Raw genomic sequence first — 19600 nt, 5'->3', positions numbered from 1 at the left:
TTAATCCATTCATGTTTAAGGCAATTATCATATGTGTGTTCCGATTACCATTTTCTTAATTGTTTCTGGTTTGTTTTTGTAGGTCCTTTTCTTCTCTTGTGTTTCCCAGTTAGAGATGTTCCTTTAGCATTTGTTGTAGAGCTGGTTTGGTGGTGCTGAATTCTTTTAGCTTTTGCTTGTCTGTAAAGCTTTTGATTTCTCCATTGAATCTGAATGAGATCCTTGCCAGTAGAGTAATATTGGTTGTAGGTTCTTCCCTTTCAATACTTTAAATATGTCATGCCACTCCCTTCTGGCTTGTAGAGTTTCACCTGAGATATCAGCTGTTAACCTTTTGGGAGTTCCCTGGTATATTATTTTTCGTTTTTCCCTTGCTGCTTTCAATAATTTTTCTTTGTCTAATTTTTGCCAATTTGATTACTGTGTGTCTCGGCGTGTTTTTCCTTGGGTTTATCCTGTATGGGAGTCTCTGCACTTTCTGGACTTGAGTAGATATTTCCTTTCCCATGTTAGAGAAGTTTCATCTATAATCTCTTCAAATATTTCTCAGGTCGTTTCTCTCTTTTTTCTCCTTCTGGGACCCCTATAATGCGAATTTTGTTACATTTAATGTTGTCCCAGAAGTCTCTTAGGCTGTCTTCATTTCTTTTCATTCTTTTTTCTTTATTTTGTTCTGCAGCAGTGAATTCCACCATTCTGTCTTCCAGGTCACTTATCAGTTCTTCTGCTTCAGTTTTTTTGCTATTGATTCCTTCTAGTGTATTTTTCATTTCAGTTATTGTATTGTTCATCTCTTTTTGTTTGTTCTTTAATTCTTCTAGGTCTTTGTTAAAGATTACTTGCATCTTCTCAATATTTGCCTCCATTCTTTTTCCGAGATCCTGGATCATCTTCACTATCATTATTCTGAATTCTTTTTCTGGAACGTTACCCATCTGCACTTTATTTAGTTGTTTTTCTGGGGTTTTATTTTGTTCCTTCATCTGGTACATAGCCTTCTGCCTTTTCATCTTGTCTATCTCTGAATGTGGTTTTTGTTCCACAGTCTGCAGGATTGTAGTTCTTCTTGCTTCTGCTGTCTGCCCTCAGGTGGTTGAGGCTATCTAAGAGGCTTGTGCAAGTTTCCTGATGGGAGGGACTGTTGGTGGGTAGAGCTGGCTACTGCTTTGGTGGGCAGAGCTCAGTAAAACTTAATCTGCTTGTCTGTTGATGGGTGGCATTGGGTTCCCTCCCTTTTGGTTGTTTGGCCTGAGGCGACCCAACACTGGAGCCTACCCAGCCTCTTTGGTGGGCCTAATGGCAGACTCTGGGAGGACTTACACCAAGGAGTACTTCCCAGAACTTTTGCTGCCAGTGTCCTTGTCCTCTCAGTGAGACACAGCCACCCCTCGCCTCTGCAGGAGTCCGTCCATCACTAGCAAGTACGTCTGGTTCAGTCTCCTATGGGGTCACTGCTCCTTCCCCTGGGTCCCGATGTGCACAGTACTTTGTATGTTCCCTCCAAGAGTGGAGTCTCTGTTTACCCCAGTTCTGTCAAAGTCCTGCAATCAAATCCCACTAGCCCTCAAAGTCTGATTCTCTAGGAATTCCTCCTCCCATTGCCAGACCCCCAGGTTGGGAAGCCTGAAGTGGGGCTCAGAACCTTCAGTCCAGTGGATGGACTTCTGTGGTATAAGTGTTCTCCAGTTTTTGATCACCCACCCAGCAGTTATGAGATTTGATTTCACTGTGGTTGCACCCCTCCTACTGTCTCATTGTGGCTTCTCCTTTGTCTGTGGATGTGGGGTATCTTTTTTGGTGAGTTCCAGTGTCTTCCTGTCCATGATTGTTCAGCAGTTAGTTGTGATTCCGGTGCTCTCGCAAGAGGGAGTGAGAGCACGTCCTTCTTCTCTGCCCTCTTGAACCAGTCCCACTTACACTCAATTTTGTGTTAAGTACCTTCTTGTTATTTCCTGTCTCTTTTTATCCCTTTGCATTTCCATGTAAAGTTTTAATCAGTTTGTCAAGTTCCATGGACAAATCTGTCTGGATTTTGATTAAGATTGTGGAGTTTAGTTGTATTGAATTTATACAACAGTTTGGGGAGAATTAACATGAAGTGATAGCTCCCTTATTTAGGTCTTTAATTTGTCTCAGCAGTGTTCTATAGTTTTGTGCGTGGGCCTTATACATTTTTTGTTAAATTCATTCTTATATTTTTGATGCTTTTGTAAATGGATTTTTTCATTTAACTTTCAAATTTTTTGATGGTATTATATAAAAGTCAAAGTTATGTTTGTATGTTTTGTATGTTGCTAAATTCTTCACTTATTAGTTCTAGTAGTTGTTTTGTAAATGCCTTAGGGTTTTCTATGTAAACAATCATGTCATCCACAAATAGAATTTTACTTCTTCAATTTTTATGCCTTTTATTTCTTTTTCTTGCCTTATTTCACTATCTAGGTATGATCTCAGTACAATTTGAATAGAACTAGTGGGAGTGACATCCTTATCTCATTCCTGCTTTTACAGAGAAAGCATTTAATATTTCAACAGTAAGTATATTAACTATAGGATTTTCTTAGTAGCTTTTATCAGAGTTAGGATGTTTCCTTCTAGTCCATATTTCTGAGATTTATTATAGTTAATGTGTATTGAATTTTATCAAATATTTTTTGACATCTATTGTGATAATCATGTTTTTTCCCCATTTATTCTGTTAATATATTATTATATAAATCAGTAAGATTTATATTAGTTGGTTTTTAAATGTTAAACTAATTTTGTATTCCTGGGATTAAACCTAGTTTGGTCATCAGATTTTGTTTTTTTTTTTAATTGCTGGATTCAGTTGCTTAATATTTGAATAATTTTTGCATTTATATTTATTATGGATATTGGTTTGTAATTTTCTTTTCTTACAATATGTTTGTCTGGTTTTGTATCTGGGCTTTGTAGGCCTCTTAAAATAAACTGCAAGGTGTTTCTTTCTTCTGTCTTTTCTAAAAAGGTTGTGTATTTAAGTTATTTTATACTTATATATTTGATGGAATTTACTAGTGAAATCTTTTAGACCTGGAGTTTTCTTTAAGGGAAGTTTTTTGTTAATGAATTCAATTACTTTAATAGATATGTGGCCATTCAGGTTTTCTATTTTTTGCTGTATCAATTTTGGTAAATTGTATTTTTCAAAGAATTTATCTGTTTTATGTAAGTTGTCAAATTGATTGGCATAAATACTTCCTCATGTTCCTTTTTTATTCTTTTAGTATTTGTGGCATCTGAGTAATACCTCTCTGTATCTTAATGTGGATCTTTTGTAGCCTCTATTTTATTCTTAATTAGTATAACTTGAGGGGTATTGATTTTGTTGATCTTTTCAAAGAATAAACTTTTAGCTTTGCTAATCTTCTCTGTTGTTCGGTACTTCATTGTATCTGCAGTTTTTCTGCTATTGTTTCTGCAGTTGGATGTACTATTCTATATAATTACCAATTAGCAGTTCAAGGTAATTGATAATATTCAGATTTTCTATGTTTTTAGTATTAATAGCTGAGGGAGGAAAGTTAAAATCTCCTGCTATGATTTTGGGTTTGTCTATTTTTCCTTTTAATTCTGTCAATTTTGTCTTCATGTACTTTGAAGCTCTGTTATTAGGTTGTAAACTTTTATGATCACTATGTCTTCCTGACCCCTTTATTCTGTATTTCTGGTAATACAATTTGAAATCTACTTTATCTGATATTAAGATAACCACTCCAGTATACTTATGCTGACTGTTAGAATGGTTTGTCTTTTTCCAACCCTTTATTTCAAGCTGTGTCTTTATATTTAAAATGTGTCTCTTGGAGACAAGTCTTTTATTTATCCTGACAGCCTCTGATGTTTAATTGGAGTGTTTAGTCCATTTACGTTTAATATAATTCCTGTTATGTTTGGATTTGGTTATATTGTTTGTTTTCTGTTTGAACAGATTGCTTTCTGTTTTAATATTTCTCCTTTATTTTGGGTTGATAGGATATTTTTTAGAATTCCATTTTAACTCTTCTATTGATTTTTAACTGTGCTCTGTTTATTATTTTTTCATGTTTCCTCTAGTGATAAAGATATACATTCCCAACTTTTTACTATGTGCTTAAAGCTAATGTATCATTTCACGTAAAATGTAAGTATCTTGAAGTGAAATGTTGGGCTGGCCAAAAAGTGCCTTCGTTTTTTAAGTAAAAGTAAAAGACACATTTTTCATTTTCACCAATAACTTTATTGAACAATGTATTCACCCTTTTGTTCCACTACCTTCTGCCATTTTTCAGGCAGCTTCCTAATTCTATCTTTTTCCATTACGAGAATTTTGTAAAGATCAAAATAAATAGAAATCCAAAGGTGCAATGTCTGGTGAATATGGTGGATGAATCAGAATTTCCCAGCGAAGCTGTAACAGTTTTGCCTGGTCATCAAAGAAACATGTGGTCTTGCATTATCCTGATGGAAGATTATGCGTTTTTTGTTGACTTATTCTGGATGCTTTTTGTCGAGTGCTGCTTTGAGTTGTTCTAATTGGGAGCAGTACTTGTTGGAATTAATCGTTTGGTTTTCTGGAAGGAGCTCATAATAGAGGACTCCCTTCCAATCCCACCATATACACAACATCACCTTCTTTGGATGAAGACCGGCCTTTGGTGTAGTTGTTGGTGGTTCATTTCACTTGCCTCATGATCCCTTCCATCCCACATTATTGTACAGTATCTACTTTTCATTACCTATCACAATTTGTTTTAAAAACGGAACGTTTTCATTGATTTTAAGTAGAGAATTGCATGCAGAAATATAAGAAGGTTTTTTTCAATTAATGTGGCACCCAAACATCAAAGGGATTAAACATAACCCAGCAAATGATTTTCAGTGCTTGATTTGGATATTTTGAGTATGTTGGCTGTCTTCTGCATGGTGTAAAACGTTGATTGTTCTCAATTAATGTCTCGCTATTAACTTCAACTGCTCTACCTGACCGTGGTGAAATCTCCAGGACGAAACTTCACAAGCCACTTTGGGCATGTTCAATCAGTCACAGCACCTTCTGCATACATTGCGCAAATCTTTTTTTGCATTTCGGTTGCATTTTTACCTTTCTTGAAATAATAAAGCACAATATGCTGAAAATGTTGCTTTTTTCTTCCATCTTCAATATTAAAATGGCTACACAAAAATTCACCAATTTTGATGTTTTTTTTAAAATGCACACTGATATGACAGCTGTCACATACAATCTAACAAAATTGTTTTGAATGAAGTTAGAAGACAACTAAGTGCTACTAGAACCATCTTATGGAAAAAACAGAGCAAACCTTTTGGCCAACCCAACAGATTGTCCTATTTTAATTTATTTTTATTTTAAGGAAGCTAAGAGTTAGGAAAGCTAAGTGTAGTACCTAAGATACTAGTTAATACATATCTAATATCTAAATTTTGAAGGTTAAACCAACATTACATTTCCAGAGTCAACCAAACTTGGTGTTAGTATATATTTCTTTTTTACATTTCTATGTTCCATTTGCTAATATTTTAAGAGCTTTGCTCCTATGTGAGTATGAGAAATTGGCCTGTGAATTTCCCATATTTTTGTTAGATTTTCTTATCAAGGTTATGTTGAACTCATAAAATGAGTTGAGAACATTTCTCCCTTTTTCTAAAATCTGGAGGAGTTTAAGACTGGCATTATAGCTTTCTTTAGCATTGATAGACTTTATTGGTGGCTATTTGACCCTTAGTTTTCTTTGTAGAAGGTTTGTAATTATGTATTTAGATTTCTATAATAGTTATTTGAATATGTAAAATTTCCATTTCTTCTTGTTTCAGTGTTGATAAGTTCTGTTTTTCCATTTCACCTAAAATTTCACAGTTATTGGCATAACATTGTTTATTATGTCTTATATATTTTTTTGTGTGTGTTTGCCTGTTCTCTTAGTTTCTATATTTTTTGTCAGTTTTCTAGGGGTCATCACTTTTAAAAATCTTTTCACAGAAGGATCATTTGGCTTTGTCAATCTTTTTTATTTTATGCTTTTTCATGTTTTATAATTCTATTTTTGTGTGTTAAGTTTTCTGTTATTTTTATATACTTTTCAGATAGATTCTTAGATATTTTATTCGCTGGCTCTCTTCTGTCCTAATATATATGCATTTAAGCCCATAAAGCATGGCTTTAAATGTATTCCACAAATTTAATATGTAATTATTACTCATTAGTATTCAACTTAAATATTTTCTAATCTCCATTGTGAGTTCTATCTACTTTGAAATATATTCCTTACTTTCCAAATATTTGGGGATTTTCTATTTATATTTTTGTTATTTCTGATTTCTTGCACTGTGACCAAAGAACATATTCTGTATGATTTTTGTCTGTTGGATGTATTAAGATTTGCTCTATGACTTTGCATGTCAACTTTGGTAAATATTTCATGTGTACTTTAAGTGAAACTATGTTTTGCTGTAGTTTACAGTGGTCTATCAAATGTTTATTAGGTCAAGTTTGCTTACCATTTTTTTCAAATATTCTATATCTTTACTGGTTTCTTTGTTTTGTTCTTACTAAGTTATTTCAAAATCTACCATTGTGCTTGTCAATTTGACTACTTTTGTTTCAGTAAATGTTTCTTCTTTAGTAATTTACACTTCGTATAACTTCCAAATGAATTAATCAGTATCAAGTGTACCTCTTTAATTTAGTAATGCTTTTTGCCTCAGTATTATCTGATATTAATATAGCTTTATCAACTTTTGTTGGGTTTTTGTTTGAATGGTCCTTCTCTACCTCTTGTTGTAGATGTTTTTTGTGTAAGTGTTACACATTGTGAACAGAACCTCCATACTGTTCTCCATAGTGTCTGTACCAACTTACATTCCCACCAACAGTGTAGTTGGGTTCCTTTTTCTCCACACCCTCTCCAGCATTTATTATTTATAGACTTTTTGATGATGACCATTCTGACTGGAGTGAGGTGATACCTCGTTGTAGTTTTGATGTGCATTTCTCTAATAATGATGTTGAGCATTTTTTTTCATGTTCCTTTTGGCCATCTTTATGTCTTCTTTGGAGAAATGTCTATTTAGATCTTCTCCCCATTTTTTGGTTGAGTTGTTTGTTTTATTGATGTTGAGTTGTATAAGCTATTTGTATATTTTGGAAATTAATCCCTTGTCAGTCACATCATTTGCAAATATTTTCTCCCATTATATAGGTTGTCTTTTGTTTTGTTTATGGTTTCCTTTGCTGTGGAAAACCTTTTCAATTTAATTAGGTCCCAGTTTATTTTTATTTCCATTACTCTAGGAGACGGATCCAAAAAGATATTGCTGCATTTTATGTCAAAGAGTGTTCTGCCTATGTTTTTCTGTAGGAGTTTTTTACATTTAGGCAGTGACAGATTCAATGCAATCGCTATCAAATTACCAATGGCATTTTTCACAGAAGTAGAGCAAAAAATTTCAAAATTTGTATGGAAACACAAAAGACCCCAGATAGCCAAAGTAATCTTGAGAAAGAAAAAACAGAGCTGGAGGAATCAGGCTCCCTGACTTCAGACTGTTCTATAAAGCTTCAATAATCAAAGGCATATGATACTGGCACAAAAACAGACATAGATCAGTGGAACAGGATAGAAAATCCAGAAATAAACCCATGCACCTGTGGTCAATTAATCTATGACAAAGGAGGCAAGAATATACAGTGGAGAAAACACAGTCTCTTTAATTAGTGGCACTGGGAAAACTGGACAGCTACATGTAAAGAATGAAATTAGAAGATTCTCTTAACACCATATACAAAAAATAAAGTCAAAATGGATTAAAGACCTAAATAAAAATATCACTCCATTGTATATTATCTCCACTGTTTTTGCTGCAAGATCAGCTATTTGACTAATTGTTGCTTACTTAATAGATAATCTGTTGTTTTTTTCCTCTGACCACTTTTAATATATTTCTGTCTCAAATTTTGAGCAATTTTTTCTCTGCAGGAACTACTTGTGGATTTTTTTTTTTTTTTTGGCTTCATGTTCTTAGTCAATATGGAATATATGGCTTTTTAAAAAAATTATTTAATATATTTTTGGCTGTGCTGGGTCTTCTTTGCTGTGTATGGGCATTCTCTAGCTGTGGCGAGCAAGGGCTACTCTTCGTTGTAGTACGTGGGCTTCTCATTGCAGTGGCTTCTCTTGTTGTGGAGCACGGGCTCTAGAGCGCAGGCTCAGTAGTGGTGGTGCGTGGGCTCAGTAGCTCTGCGGCATGTGGGATCTTCCCGGACCAGGGGTTGAACCCTTGTACCCTGCATTGGCAGATGGATTCTTAACCACTGTGTATGGCTTGATTTTTGAAATCAGTTTTTGAAAGCTTTCAGCCCTTATCTCTTCAAATATTTCTGCACCATTCTTTTTCTTCTGTCATTTGAGATTCACATTGTAGGTATCCACACCATGTTGAAAACACTATTTTTTGCTAGTTTTTCTAATTCTCTCATATTTTTTCTTTAGATTTTAATATTTGTATAACTTATTTTTCTAAAGTAATGATCAGTTATTTTCCCCATATATATGTATACCTCATATATTTTCCCCTTAATATTTAAAACAACTCTTCCAGTATTATATTTGGTGTTTTCATATAATTTTAGTTATTCAAAGAGATTAACTTAGTTGCCCAAGTTCACATATCTGCCAAGCAACTTAGATTGAAATTTGAACCAAGGTCTAGTTTAAATATCTCTTGCTCTTCATTGTATGAAGTTACATTTCCTGTTTTCCTATGTCTTTTTCTCTTTCTCACTTGATATTTGGAGAATAGCTGTTATTCAGAAAGGTGTGTATAATGATGAATTGCCTTACTTTATCTTAAAATAACATTCTATCATTCCACCTATATGTATTGGATACAGAAAAATGTACAAATTTATGAGCCAAGTATTACCCCTTTAATGAGTTTATTTTCTACAAGGAAAAAGGAATGTACACAGTTTATTGTAATAAAGAATATGATATCTCAACTGATGAGATGAAGAAAGAATTCATTGAGTAGTAGAACTGATCATGGAAGAGATGGCAATGTGAGAATTTTTATTTTAATTTTTTTTACTGCATTCAAGGGTAACTTTTATATTATAGATTTGTTTGTTAATAAAAATAAAGAAAACCAATACTAGTGGTTCATATTGTGTTTCCTCCCAGCAAATCTATTTGTACGTACTCAAATTGTCACTTACTGAGTATTCAGGTAAACAGTAAAATTTTGTCCATCACAATACACAGTGATTGAAAAAATTGGATTTTTTCTCCCTAGGTTATTTCATTTTTGGCTGCAGTTTTGGGTAAAAAGGGAACTCGTGAAGATATTGAAAATAACATGCCAGAGTTTTTACTAAGAAGTATGAAAAAGGAACCCCTTTCTTCTACAGCAAAAAAGGTAAGATATCTAGAAATGTACAGTTCATGAAGCTGGTATTGCAAAAGTGTCTGGAAACTTTTAAACATTATACATTATAGTATAAATTTAAAACATAAGTATTTAAAGACATTATTTAAACATTTCTTTCATAGACCTAATTTCTGAAGGATTATCAGTTTTGTCCTCAAGTTAGATATGATTGACTCTGAAAATAGCAAAATGTAATTTCAGTTTGAATTTTGGAGGTGAGGTGGGGCTTTCAATCTTTTGCTTGGCAAGATTTACATGACTTAATTTAATTTGTTAAATTTCCATGAATGTGTATGTAAAGTTAATTGAAGTCCATTGTATTGTTTTTTATTTATGTGAGAATGAAACGCAGACAGTAGTAGATATTGCTAACACAGGTGCCTCAGTGATAAAGTTGCTTAGCAGAATAATTACCTCCTGAATATATGAAACAAATCCTTCCTATATAAGGAACATCAAAGTTGGAATCAGAAAGGCTAAGTAAGGTCTAGGCTTGTCACTGTCTCTGCCCATGTGACTGTTAACGCTATTCATATCTATTCTTCAGCTTTCTCCTTTGTAAATATGTGTTTATAAATATATTATACATAATTCTTATAAAAATAAGAGATTTCTAAAAAAAAATGAAATGCAAAAAAGAAAGGTGTACTATAGGTATGTGTCTGACTTTTATATTGTCCTCAGCATCCAGAAAACTGGATAGAAATAAAGTTTAACTGATTTCGTGAAATCCTTATCATATTATGGTGATGAACCACTTTCTACACGTTTTTAAACAGTGTCTTTTACATATTTCTTATATATAAGATTGCTGAGAAGTCCAAGTTTACTCTTGTCTATGATTAAGGGCATTTCAGTATAAAATTTTGAGAAGTATTGGCTTAAGGTATTAAAAAATCTTATTACTTTAAATTTCCTATTATTTTCAATAGCATAGGTCCATTCTTAGTGTCAATTTAAATTTGATCCTAAAGAAGCATTATAATTCTTAATGTGTTTTAAGTTTTCAAGAGTTCAAGTACTGTTTTTAGCTTTGTTTTCAGATTGATATGAATGTGTTGAACCATCCTTGCATCCCTGGAATAAATCTCACTTGACGATGGTGTATGATCCTTTTAATGTATTGTTGAATCCAGTTTGCTAGTATTTCACTGAGGATTTATGTTTATCAGGGATATTAGCCTGTAATTTTCCTTCCTTGTGGTGTTCTTGTCTGGTTTTGGTATAAGGGTTATGCTGGCCTTGTAAATGTTTGGAAGTATCCCCTCCTCTTCTATGTTTTTTGGAAGAATGTGGGAAGAATTGGTGTTAATTTGGTAGAATTTACCAGTGAAGGTGTCTGGTCCTAGATTTTTGTTTGTTTGGAGGTTTTTGGTTAATGATTGAATCTCCTTACTAGTAACTGTTGCGTTCAGATTTTCTGTTTCTTCGTGATTCAGTCTTGGTAGGTTGTCTGTTTATAGGAATTTGTCCATTTCTTCTAGGTTATCTAATTTGGTGGTGTATAATAGTGCAGAGTAATTTCATATGATCCTTTGTATTTCTGTGTTATTATTTGTAATGTCTCCTGTTTCATTTCTAATTATATTTATTTGAGACTTCTCTCTTTTTCTTAGTCTAGCTAAGGGTGTCAGTTTTGTTTATCTTTTCAAAAAACAGCCCTTAGTTTTATTAATTTTTTCTATTATCTCTCTAGTCTCTATTTCATTTATCCTCTCTGATCTTTGTTGTTTCTTTCCATCTACTAACTTTGGGCTTAATTTGTTCTTCTTTTTCTAGATTCTTAAGGTATAGAGTTGGGTTGTATATATGACTTTTTTTTTTTTAATATAGGCATTTATCGCTATATACTTCCCTCTTAGAACTCCTTTTGCTGTGTCCCATAAGTTTTGGTATGTTGTGTTTCAGTTTTCATTTGTCTTAAGGTATTTTTCGATTTTGTTTTTGATTTCTTCTTCGACCCATTGGTTGTTGAGGAGCATATTATTTAATCTCAACATATTTGTGGATTTTTTAGTTTTCCCCTTTTATTGATATCATACCATTATGTGATAAGATATTTGACATGATTTCAGTCTTCTTAAGTTTATTAAGTTTATTAGGACTTGTCCTGTCTCCTAACATTTTATCTGTCCTGGAGAACATTCCATATGTTCCATATTCTGCTGCTGTTGAATGTTCTGTATGTGTCACTAGGTCCATCTGATCCAATGTGTAGTTTAAGTTCAATGTTTCTTTATTGATTTTATGTCTGAGTGATCCATTGTTGAAAGTGGAGTATTGAAGTCCCCTATTATTTTATTGTTGCCATTTTTTTCCTCTTCACATCTGTTAATATTTCCTTTATATACTTAGGTGTTCTGATATTGGGTGTATAAATATTTACAGTTATTAACATCCTCTTGATGAATTGACCCTTTTATCATGATCTAATGACCTTCTTTGTCTCTAAGAATAGCTATCCCCACTTTCTTTTGGTTTCCATTTGCATGGAATATCATTTTCCATCCACTCACCTTCAGTTTATATGTGTCTTTAAAGCTGAAGTGAATTTCGTAGGTAATATGTGTTTGGGTCTTTTTTTTTTTTAAACCATTCAACCACTTTATGTCTTTTGATTGAAGAATTTAATCTATTTACATTTAATGTTCCATTTGTTTCCATGACCCAGTCCTTCCAACTGCCTGTTCTTCATTGAGTTTCTTGTTGTTGTTGTTTTATTTTGTTGGTTTTGTCATATTTAAGTTTCTTCTGGGAAAACTCACTTTGTGGGTTTTCTTTTTTTTTTGGAAGGTTTCTCTTACGTAGGTAAAGGATGAATTCCTCAGGTCTTCAAGTATGTCAGTTCTCATCTGCTCTTGTAGTGTTCTGATCATCCGGTAGTGCCCTTCCAGGCATTTTACTGCTATTAGGGATTTATTTTTATATTTGTTCTTTTGTTTTATTGGCATCAATAAATGCATGTGTTTAGTTAATCATTTGAACTGGAATTCTATAAAGAAAGTTTTTAATGAGATTACCAGTGACGTCCTACAGTATTCCCCAGAAGCAAATCCAAACAAAACTTATAATTTTGTGTGATGAAATGTACAAAAGATAAATTTGTTTTGATCCATTTAAAAACTCTGTGCATTTTTAAAAGATAGTCTGTTGGGTTTCCCTGGTGGCGCAGTGGTTGAGAATCTGCCTGCCAGTGCAGGGGACACGGGTTCGAGCCCTGGTCTGGGAAGATCCCACATGCCTTGGAGCAACTGGGCCTGTGAGCCACAATTACTGAGCCTGTGTGTCTGGAGCCTGTGCTCCGCAACAAGAGAGGCTGCGATAGTGAGAGGCCCGTGCACCGCGATGAAGAGTGGCCCCCGCTTGCCACAACTAGAGAAAGCCCTCGCACAGAAACGAAGACCCAACACAGCCATAAATAAATAAATAAATAAAATTAAAAGATGGTCTATTAAATAGCTAGAAGAGAAATTTCTTTTTTTTTTTTTAGAAGAGAAATTTCTTTATATTTATTATGCTAATGCCAGAATTTCAATGGAATATTGAAAAATTAATGTTCGAACTACTTGAAAAAATCCTTTTAATGAATTTAAATATTATCAATTAAGGAGTGATGGGTTGGAGGTATGTATGTGTGATACATGATGCATCTTATATATATTTTTAACCTTTTCAAGTGTGAATAAATCATCTAAGAATGTGTGAAATAGATGTTTTGTGCCAAGAATAAATTCCTAAGGGAAAACATACAAACTATGCATTTCAAATATTCTTGGAATGATACTTTAGATTTAGGCTGTTAAGATTGGAATTCAGTCTTTATGAAAATGAATTAAAGTAAATTATTTTAAAAGTACTACTATCTTGTTTGATAAAACTTTAAAGATTCTGTGTAAAATTCATAATCAGTATTAATGCAGAGAGGGAGGATTTTTCTAGCAGTCATAATACCAGCATCAGACGCAATTTCAATGGTGATTAAACAAAAAATTTTCCAGTATTTTATTTACTATACACTATTTCTTTAGTTTATTATCTTGCAAATGATGCTACTTGTTTGATTTTGCTACTGAGTTCTTTATATATTTTGGATATTAACCCCTTGTTATATACATGGTCTGAAAATATTTTCTCCCATTTAGTAGATTTCCTTTTCATTTTGTGGATGGTTTTCTTTGTTGTACAGAAGCTTTTTAGCTTGATGTAGTCCTACTTTTTGGTTTTTGCTTTTGTTGCCTTTGCCTTTGGTGTCAAATCAAAAAATTCATTGTCAAGATGTAAAGGAGCTTACCATCTATGTTTTCTTCTAGGAGTTTTATGGTTTCAGGTCTTAATTTCAAGTCTTTAATCCATTTTGAGTTCATTTTTGTGTATGGTATAAGATAGTGACCCAGTTTCATTCTTTTGCATGTGGTTATCCAGTTTTACCAGCACCATTTATTGATATCTTGACAATATTTATTCTTCCATGAGCATGGATTATCTTACTATTTATTTGTGACATTTAAAATTTGTTTCATCAGTGTCTCATAGTTTTCAGTGTACAGGTTTTTTATTTCTTTGTTTAAATTTATTTCTAGTTATTTTATCCTTTTTCATACAGTTGTAAATGGGATTGTTTGCTTAATTTCTCTTTCTAATAGTTTGTTGTTAATGTGTAAAAATACAACGGATTTTTGTATTGACTTTGTATCCTGTAACTTTACTCAATTTCTTTATTAATTCTAACAGCTTTCTGGTGGAATGTTTAGGGTTTTCTGTGTATTTCTATGTCTTTGGCAAATAGTGACAGTTTTACTTCCTTTCAAATTTGGATTTTTTTTTCCCCTCTGGTTAGGATTTTCAGTACTATGGGAATAAAAGTGGTGAAAGTGGACATCTTTGTCTTGTTCCTTGTCTTACAGGAAAAGTTTTCAGCTCTCAGCATTGAGTATGATGTTAGCTGTGTGCTGGTCATATATGGCCTTTATTATGTTGAGGTATGTTGTCTCTCTACCCAATTTGTTGAGTTTTTATCATAAATGGTTGTTGAATTTCCTCAAATGCTTTTTCTGCTCTATTGAGATGATCGTATGGTTTTTATTCTTCATTTTGTTAATGTGGTGTATCATGCAGTTGATTTGCATATGTTGAATCATCCTTGCATCTATGGAATAAATCTCACTTGATCATAATTTATGATCATTTTTGATGTATTGTTGGATTCATTTTGCTAATATTTCATTGAGGATTTTATATTTATGTCCATCAGGGATATAGCCTATAATTTTCCTTTCTTATGGTATCCTTGTCTGGTTTTGGTATTGGGCCTCATAAAATAAGTTTGGAAGCATCCCCTGCTCTTCTGTTTTTTCAAAAAGTTTGAGAAGGATTGGTATTAATTCTTCTTTGAATGTTTGATAGATTTTACCAGTGAAGCTGTCTGGTCCTGAACTTTTGTTTATTTGGAGGTTTTTGGTTACTTATTCAATTTCCTTACTAGGAACTGTTCTGTTCAGATTTTCTATTTCTTCATGATTCAGTCTTGGTACGTTGTATGTTTCTAAGAATATATCCCTTTCTTCTAGTTTTCCAATTTGTTGGCAGAAAATTGTTCGTAGTAGTCTCTTATGATCCTTTTTATATCTGTGGTATCAACTGTAAGTTCTCCTCTTTTATTTCTGATTTTATTTGAGCCCTCTTTTTTTCTGTTACATCTAGCTAAAGGTTTGTCAATTTTGTGTGTGTTGTCAGAGAATCAGCTCTTAGTTTCATTAACCTTGTCTGTCATCTTTTTAGTCTCTATTTTGTTTATTTCCACTCTGATCTTTATTATTTTCCTCCTTCTACTAACTTTAGGCTTCATTTTCTAGTTTGTGTTTTTCTAGTTCCTTGAGGTGTAAGTTTGGTTGTGTATTTGAGAATTTTTTTGTTTCTTGAGGTAGTCATTTATCACTATGAACTTTCCTCATAGAACTGCTATTGCTGCAGCAATAAATTTTAGTACATTATATTTCCATTTTCATTTGTCTTAAGGTATTTTTTGATTCCTCCTTTGATTTCTTCTTTGACTCATTGGTTGTTCAGTAGCATGTTGTTTAATATCCACAAATTTGTGAATTTTCCAGTTTTTGTCTTGTAATTGATTTCTAGTTTTATACCACTGTCATCAGGAAAGATGCTTGATATGATTTCAACCTTCATAAATATATTGACTTTTTTTGTGGCTTAACGTATGGTCTGTCCTGGAGAATGTCACATGTGAACTTAGGAATACATTCTGCTGCTTTTGGAATCATCTGTATATAAGTTATAAGTCAATCTGGTCTAAGTTATTTAAGGTGCCACATATATTTTTAAATTTGACTTTCTTAATTCTTTGGTATTCTTGTTAGTTAATTTACTGTTCATTTATTTGCTTTACTTACATTTTCTGCAAATATAATTTTACTTGTCATTTCCATTCTCATGTTTTATTTACTTTTGTTTAATTAGAAGAGATGATATTTATTGTTTTGCTATCCATTGATCTAAGTGATATTGGTCTATAATTTTCTACTTTGTTAGACTGTTTATCAAGTTTTGGTACTACTATTATGCTGCTTTTCTAAAAGGAATTTGCAGAGGCTCCAAGAGTGGATTCTCAACTTAAATTTCCATATATTAAATAGCCATAATATATCAAAGGAAAAGTTATCAATTATGCACAATTAGGATGTAAATTAATTAGATTTGGCATTTTTGAAAGAATTGAGCTTGTAGAGTTAATTACAGGGAATATGCTTAGAGCTTTGAGTTAAATAGCAAAAATTCCAATTTTATGGTCTGTAAGTTCTCTTAATATAGGTACATTTTATTTTTCAGCTTGATATCACACGTCCTCCAATGTGAAATTTTTACTTTGGCTCTGGTGGTCTGTCATTGTCCTCTGGATAGACAGTGCTATTCCTACCTTGCCACTGACACATGCTTTTATTCATTATTTCATTTATCAACTGAACACCTTTGTTTTCTAAGCACAGCACAAAGTACCATAGTTACAGTGGCAAATAAGAAAGTTATGCATCTCAAGGTCATAGGCTTTCTGATTTAAGGTGCTAACATGATATATCATTGTTGGTTAAGAGCTTTGGAATTACACAGACATGGGTTCAAATACTTACTTTGCCACTTTATAGTATTATGACCTTGGGCATATTATTTAACACATCTATACTTTAGTCTTCTCATCTCTAAAAAGGAAATAATAAATATTTTTACTTTATAGCATTTTTATGTGAAGTCCTTGGGTTAATGTCTGTTAAATGGCATAACTCAGTTCTCTTACCTCTTTTAGTATTAAAATGAGTTACTGATCCATTTGATTTACCTTTTACAACTTTGAAGACCAATAATGTCTATAAGGAATATCTTAATTTTTAAAGAACTTCTGGAATCTTAGGGCCGATTCTAGGAATCTTTAGGTTCATTGGCACCTTTTTTTTTTTTTTTTAGGTTTGGGATTTTTATTTATTTATTTATTTTAGCACCTTTATTGGAGTATAATTGCTTTACAATGGTGTGTTAGTTTCTGCTGTACAGCAAAGTGTAGATTCATTGACACCTTTGACGAATGACCCCTCGAGTGGAGAACTGCTCAAAGTATTCAGATGGAGTTTGGATAACATTTTCATCTTATGATATTAAAAAGTAAAAAGGTTGGGGGGGTCAGGCAGAGACAGTAACTGGGCTTATTACTTGGAGCCCAAATTTTTTATTTGAAGTTAGTAGGAGAAAAATGGAATTCATAGGATAAATTCCGAGCCAAAAGATGAAACTATTTGAGATGAATCACATATGAGAAAAAAGTACTTATATATGCTTGATGCTTGATGCTTGATGCTGGGGTAGAAAGAGGGAACTCTGACATTTAGTAGGTTAATCTTCTCTTCTTTTTCTTTTTCCTGTTTCTAAAACAAAGTCACAGATTTGACATCTTACAGCTGACAAATGGCCCAGCTGAAATGTTTCACAGAAGAGAGTGTAGGATTTAGAGTAGTATTGTATTATTTTTTTGTTTGTTATTTTATTCTTTTGTTTGTATGTTTGTGTAATTGGCTCACCTTTATCAAGTAGGACAAGTATAAAACTTCAGAAAAGAAACTTACTTAAAACCCTATTAAAAAAATAGCTTAGAAATTGTGGTAACAGTAAGAGATAAAAACATTAAAAATTAAAATGGCTGATGACAACAGGATTTGGGATTAGTACAGGAAAGGTTGGTGAAACCCCAAAACATTTATTTCAAGATTAAACAGAAATATTGTTAATCTTAATGGGTTAGGGCAGAAGTCCCACTTACATGAGTTAAGAGAGAACAGGAGGAGAGTAAGTAGGGATAACAAGTATTGATAACTCCTGAGGATCATTTCTATAAAGAAAGTAAAGTAATGGGGGATAGCTAGAGAGAGATGTAGGTTTAAGGAAGAATTTTTTTGTTTGTTTGGTCTGTTTTTTAATGCTGAGAACTATATATTAGAATGTGTTTGCTTGGGGTTGTATGTGGTCCATTGAAAAGCAAAATGTAATCATGTTGGGCAGATTGGGGATACTTTCTTCATCATTGACTTCAGGTTGACAGGAAGTGATTGGAGCCACTATATAAGTTCAGGGTTTGTCTTTAGAAAAGAACATGGACAGTTCACCCATGGTAATAGGTGGGAGGGCAGAATATATAGAAGTAAATATATGTAGGTCATTGATCTAGTGATAAGAGGAGGTTTTCTTCTAACTGCTTCAATTTTCCAGTGAATTTTCCAGTTTATCAACTGATAGTATCTGAGAGAGGGGGAGAGGAAATGGACTAGGAAAGTGAAAAGGAAAGAGAGCTCTGGAAGACCATACATTTCAATAAAAAAACCTGGCCTGCTTTGCATATTTCTATTACCCACGTGGCCCTTAAAGTTATTATTGGGATCCTGATTATACTCTTTTTTTTGTTTTGGAGAATATTTTTTTCTTATCTCAACTCCTTTTGGGGGGAAAATAAAAAATAGCTGCTCCTTTGGACAAGGATGGGTACCTATTTTTTTCCTAATAAGGTGCTAAGTAAACAACAAAGTATTTTTTGATGGTCTTCTAAGTCCAGATATATTCAATTTCTCAGTTGTATTTATACTTATTAATTACAGTGTCAAAAATCAAGGAATAGGACTATTGATATTCTGTATTTAACTTTGGGGTTCTTTTTCATTTAAAAAATTATCTCATTAATTTCTTCTTCTTACAGATGTTCTTAATAGTTGCTCCTCTTTCTGTCCTCTACAACTGGAGGGATGAACTGGACACTTGGGGTTATTTCAGAGTCACTATTTTACATGGTAACAAAAAAGACAGTGAACTGACTCGTGTGAAACAGAGGAAATGTGAAATTGCTCTAACAACATACGAAACACTGCGCTTATGTCTGGATGAACTTAACAGGTAATCGGAATAATGGGAATGATTGCATTAGTATTCTGTTTACGTCAATTATATATATCCCTTTATATTGTGATTTTTTTAAAGCTCTAAATATTCTTTAACATGATTTAACTTGATTTCAGGATTATTGAAATAGACAGTTTATAATAATTAACTTATTTTCTAAGAAGAAAAACCTGAGTCAGATTTTCTACAGTTCCTTATTTTATTTCCTCTATTACCTATCCAAACAATGCATGTTAATGCATAGGACTTGTCCTAAATCTCATGTACCACCTTTTATGTGTATGATACCTCTGGACTAAAACAGTGATTTTCATGAATTATTTTAATTATGGGAGTCTGTTGTGAATATAGAGTGGCAAAAAATACATATACATATTGCGAACCACTATTCCAGGACTATAAGTACCCAAAAGAAATGAACTGTATCTTAAGATTTTAGTGGGGAATCTAGAGACAGGCAATTATAAAGTCATGTGAATGCTATAATATGAAACAGGGGATGTTATAGGAGCACATGAGGGGCCTTACTGCTGCAGAGTGAGAGAGTAGTCAGGGAGCTTCCCAGAGAAGATGACCTATGAGCTGAGTGAGAATTGAAGGATGGGTAAGAATAGGAAAGAGCAGGAAAATAATCCAGGAAGAGGGAACAAACAACATTTGCAGAGAGAACTTCCCTGGTGGTGCAGTGGTTAAGAATCTGCCTGCC

General features: G+C 33.0%; 1 protein-coding gene across 1 annotated transcript in view; it reads left to right on the top strand.

The window, feature by feature from the left end:
* The window catches only part of ERCC6L2 (ERCC excision repair 6 like 2), a gene marked incomplete at both ends in the record, with an annotated part of 144296 nt that overhangs the window by 29517 nt on the left and 95179 nt on the right, over positions 1-19600 (top strand). Inside the window, 2 exons of the mRNA XM_079706837.1 lie at positions 9313-9435; positions 18695-18888. Of these exons, the coding sequence (XP_079562963.1) occupies positions 9313-9435; positions 18695-18888 (317 nt within the window). The remainder of the gene's footprint in view (positions 1-9312; positions 9436-18694; positions 18889-19600) is intronic.

This window comes from Hyperoodon ampullatus (assembly GCF_949752795.1).
Source record: "Hyperoodon ampullatus genome assembly, chromosome: 6".
Classification (NCBI taxonomy): domain Eukaryota; kingdom Metazoa; phylum Chordata; class Mammalia; order Artiodactyla; family Ziphiidae; genus Hyperoodon; species Hyperoodon ampullatus.
The sequence above is the reverse complement of the archived record's forward strand: the minus strand, read 5'-3'. Positions and strand labels throughout refer to the sequence as shown.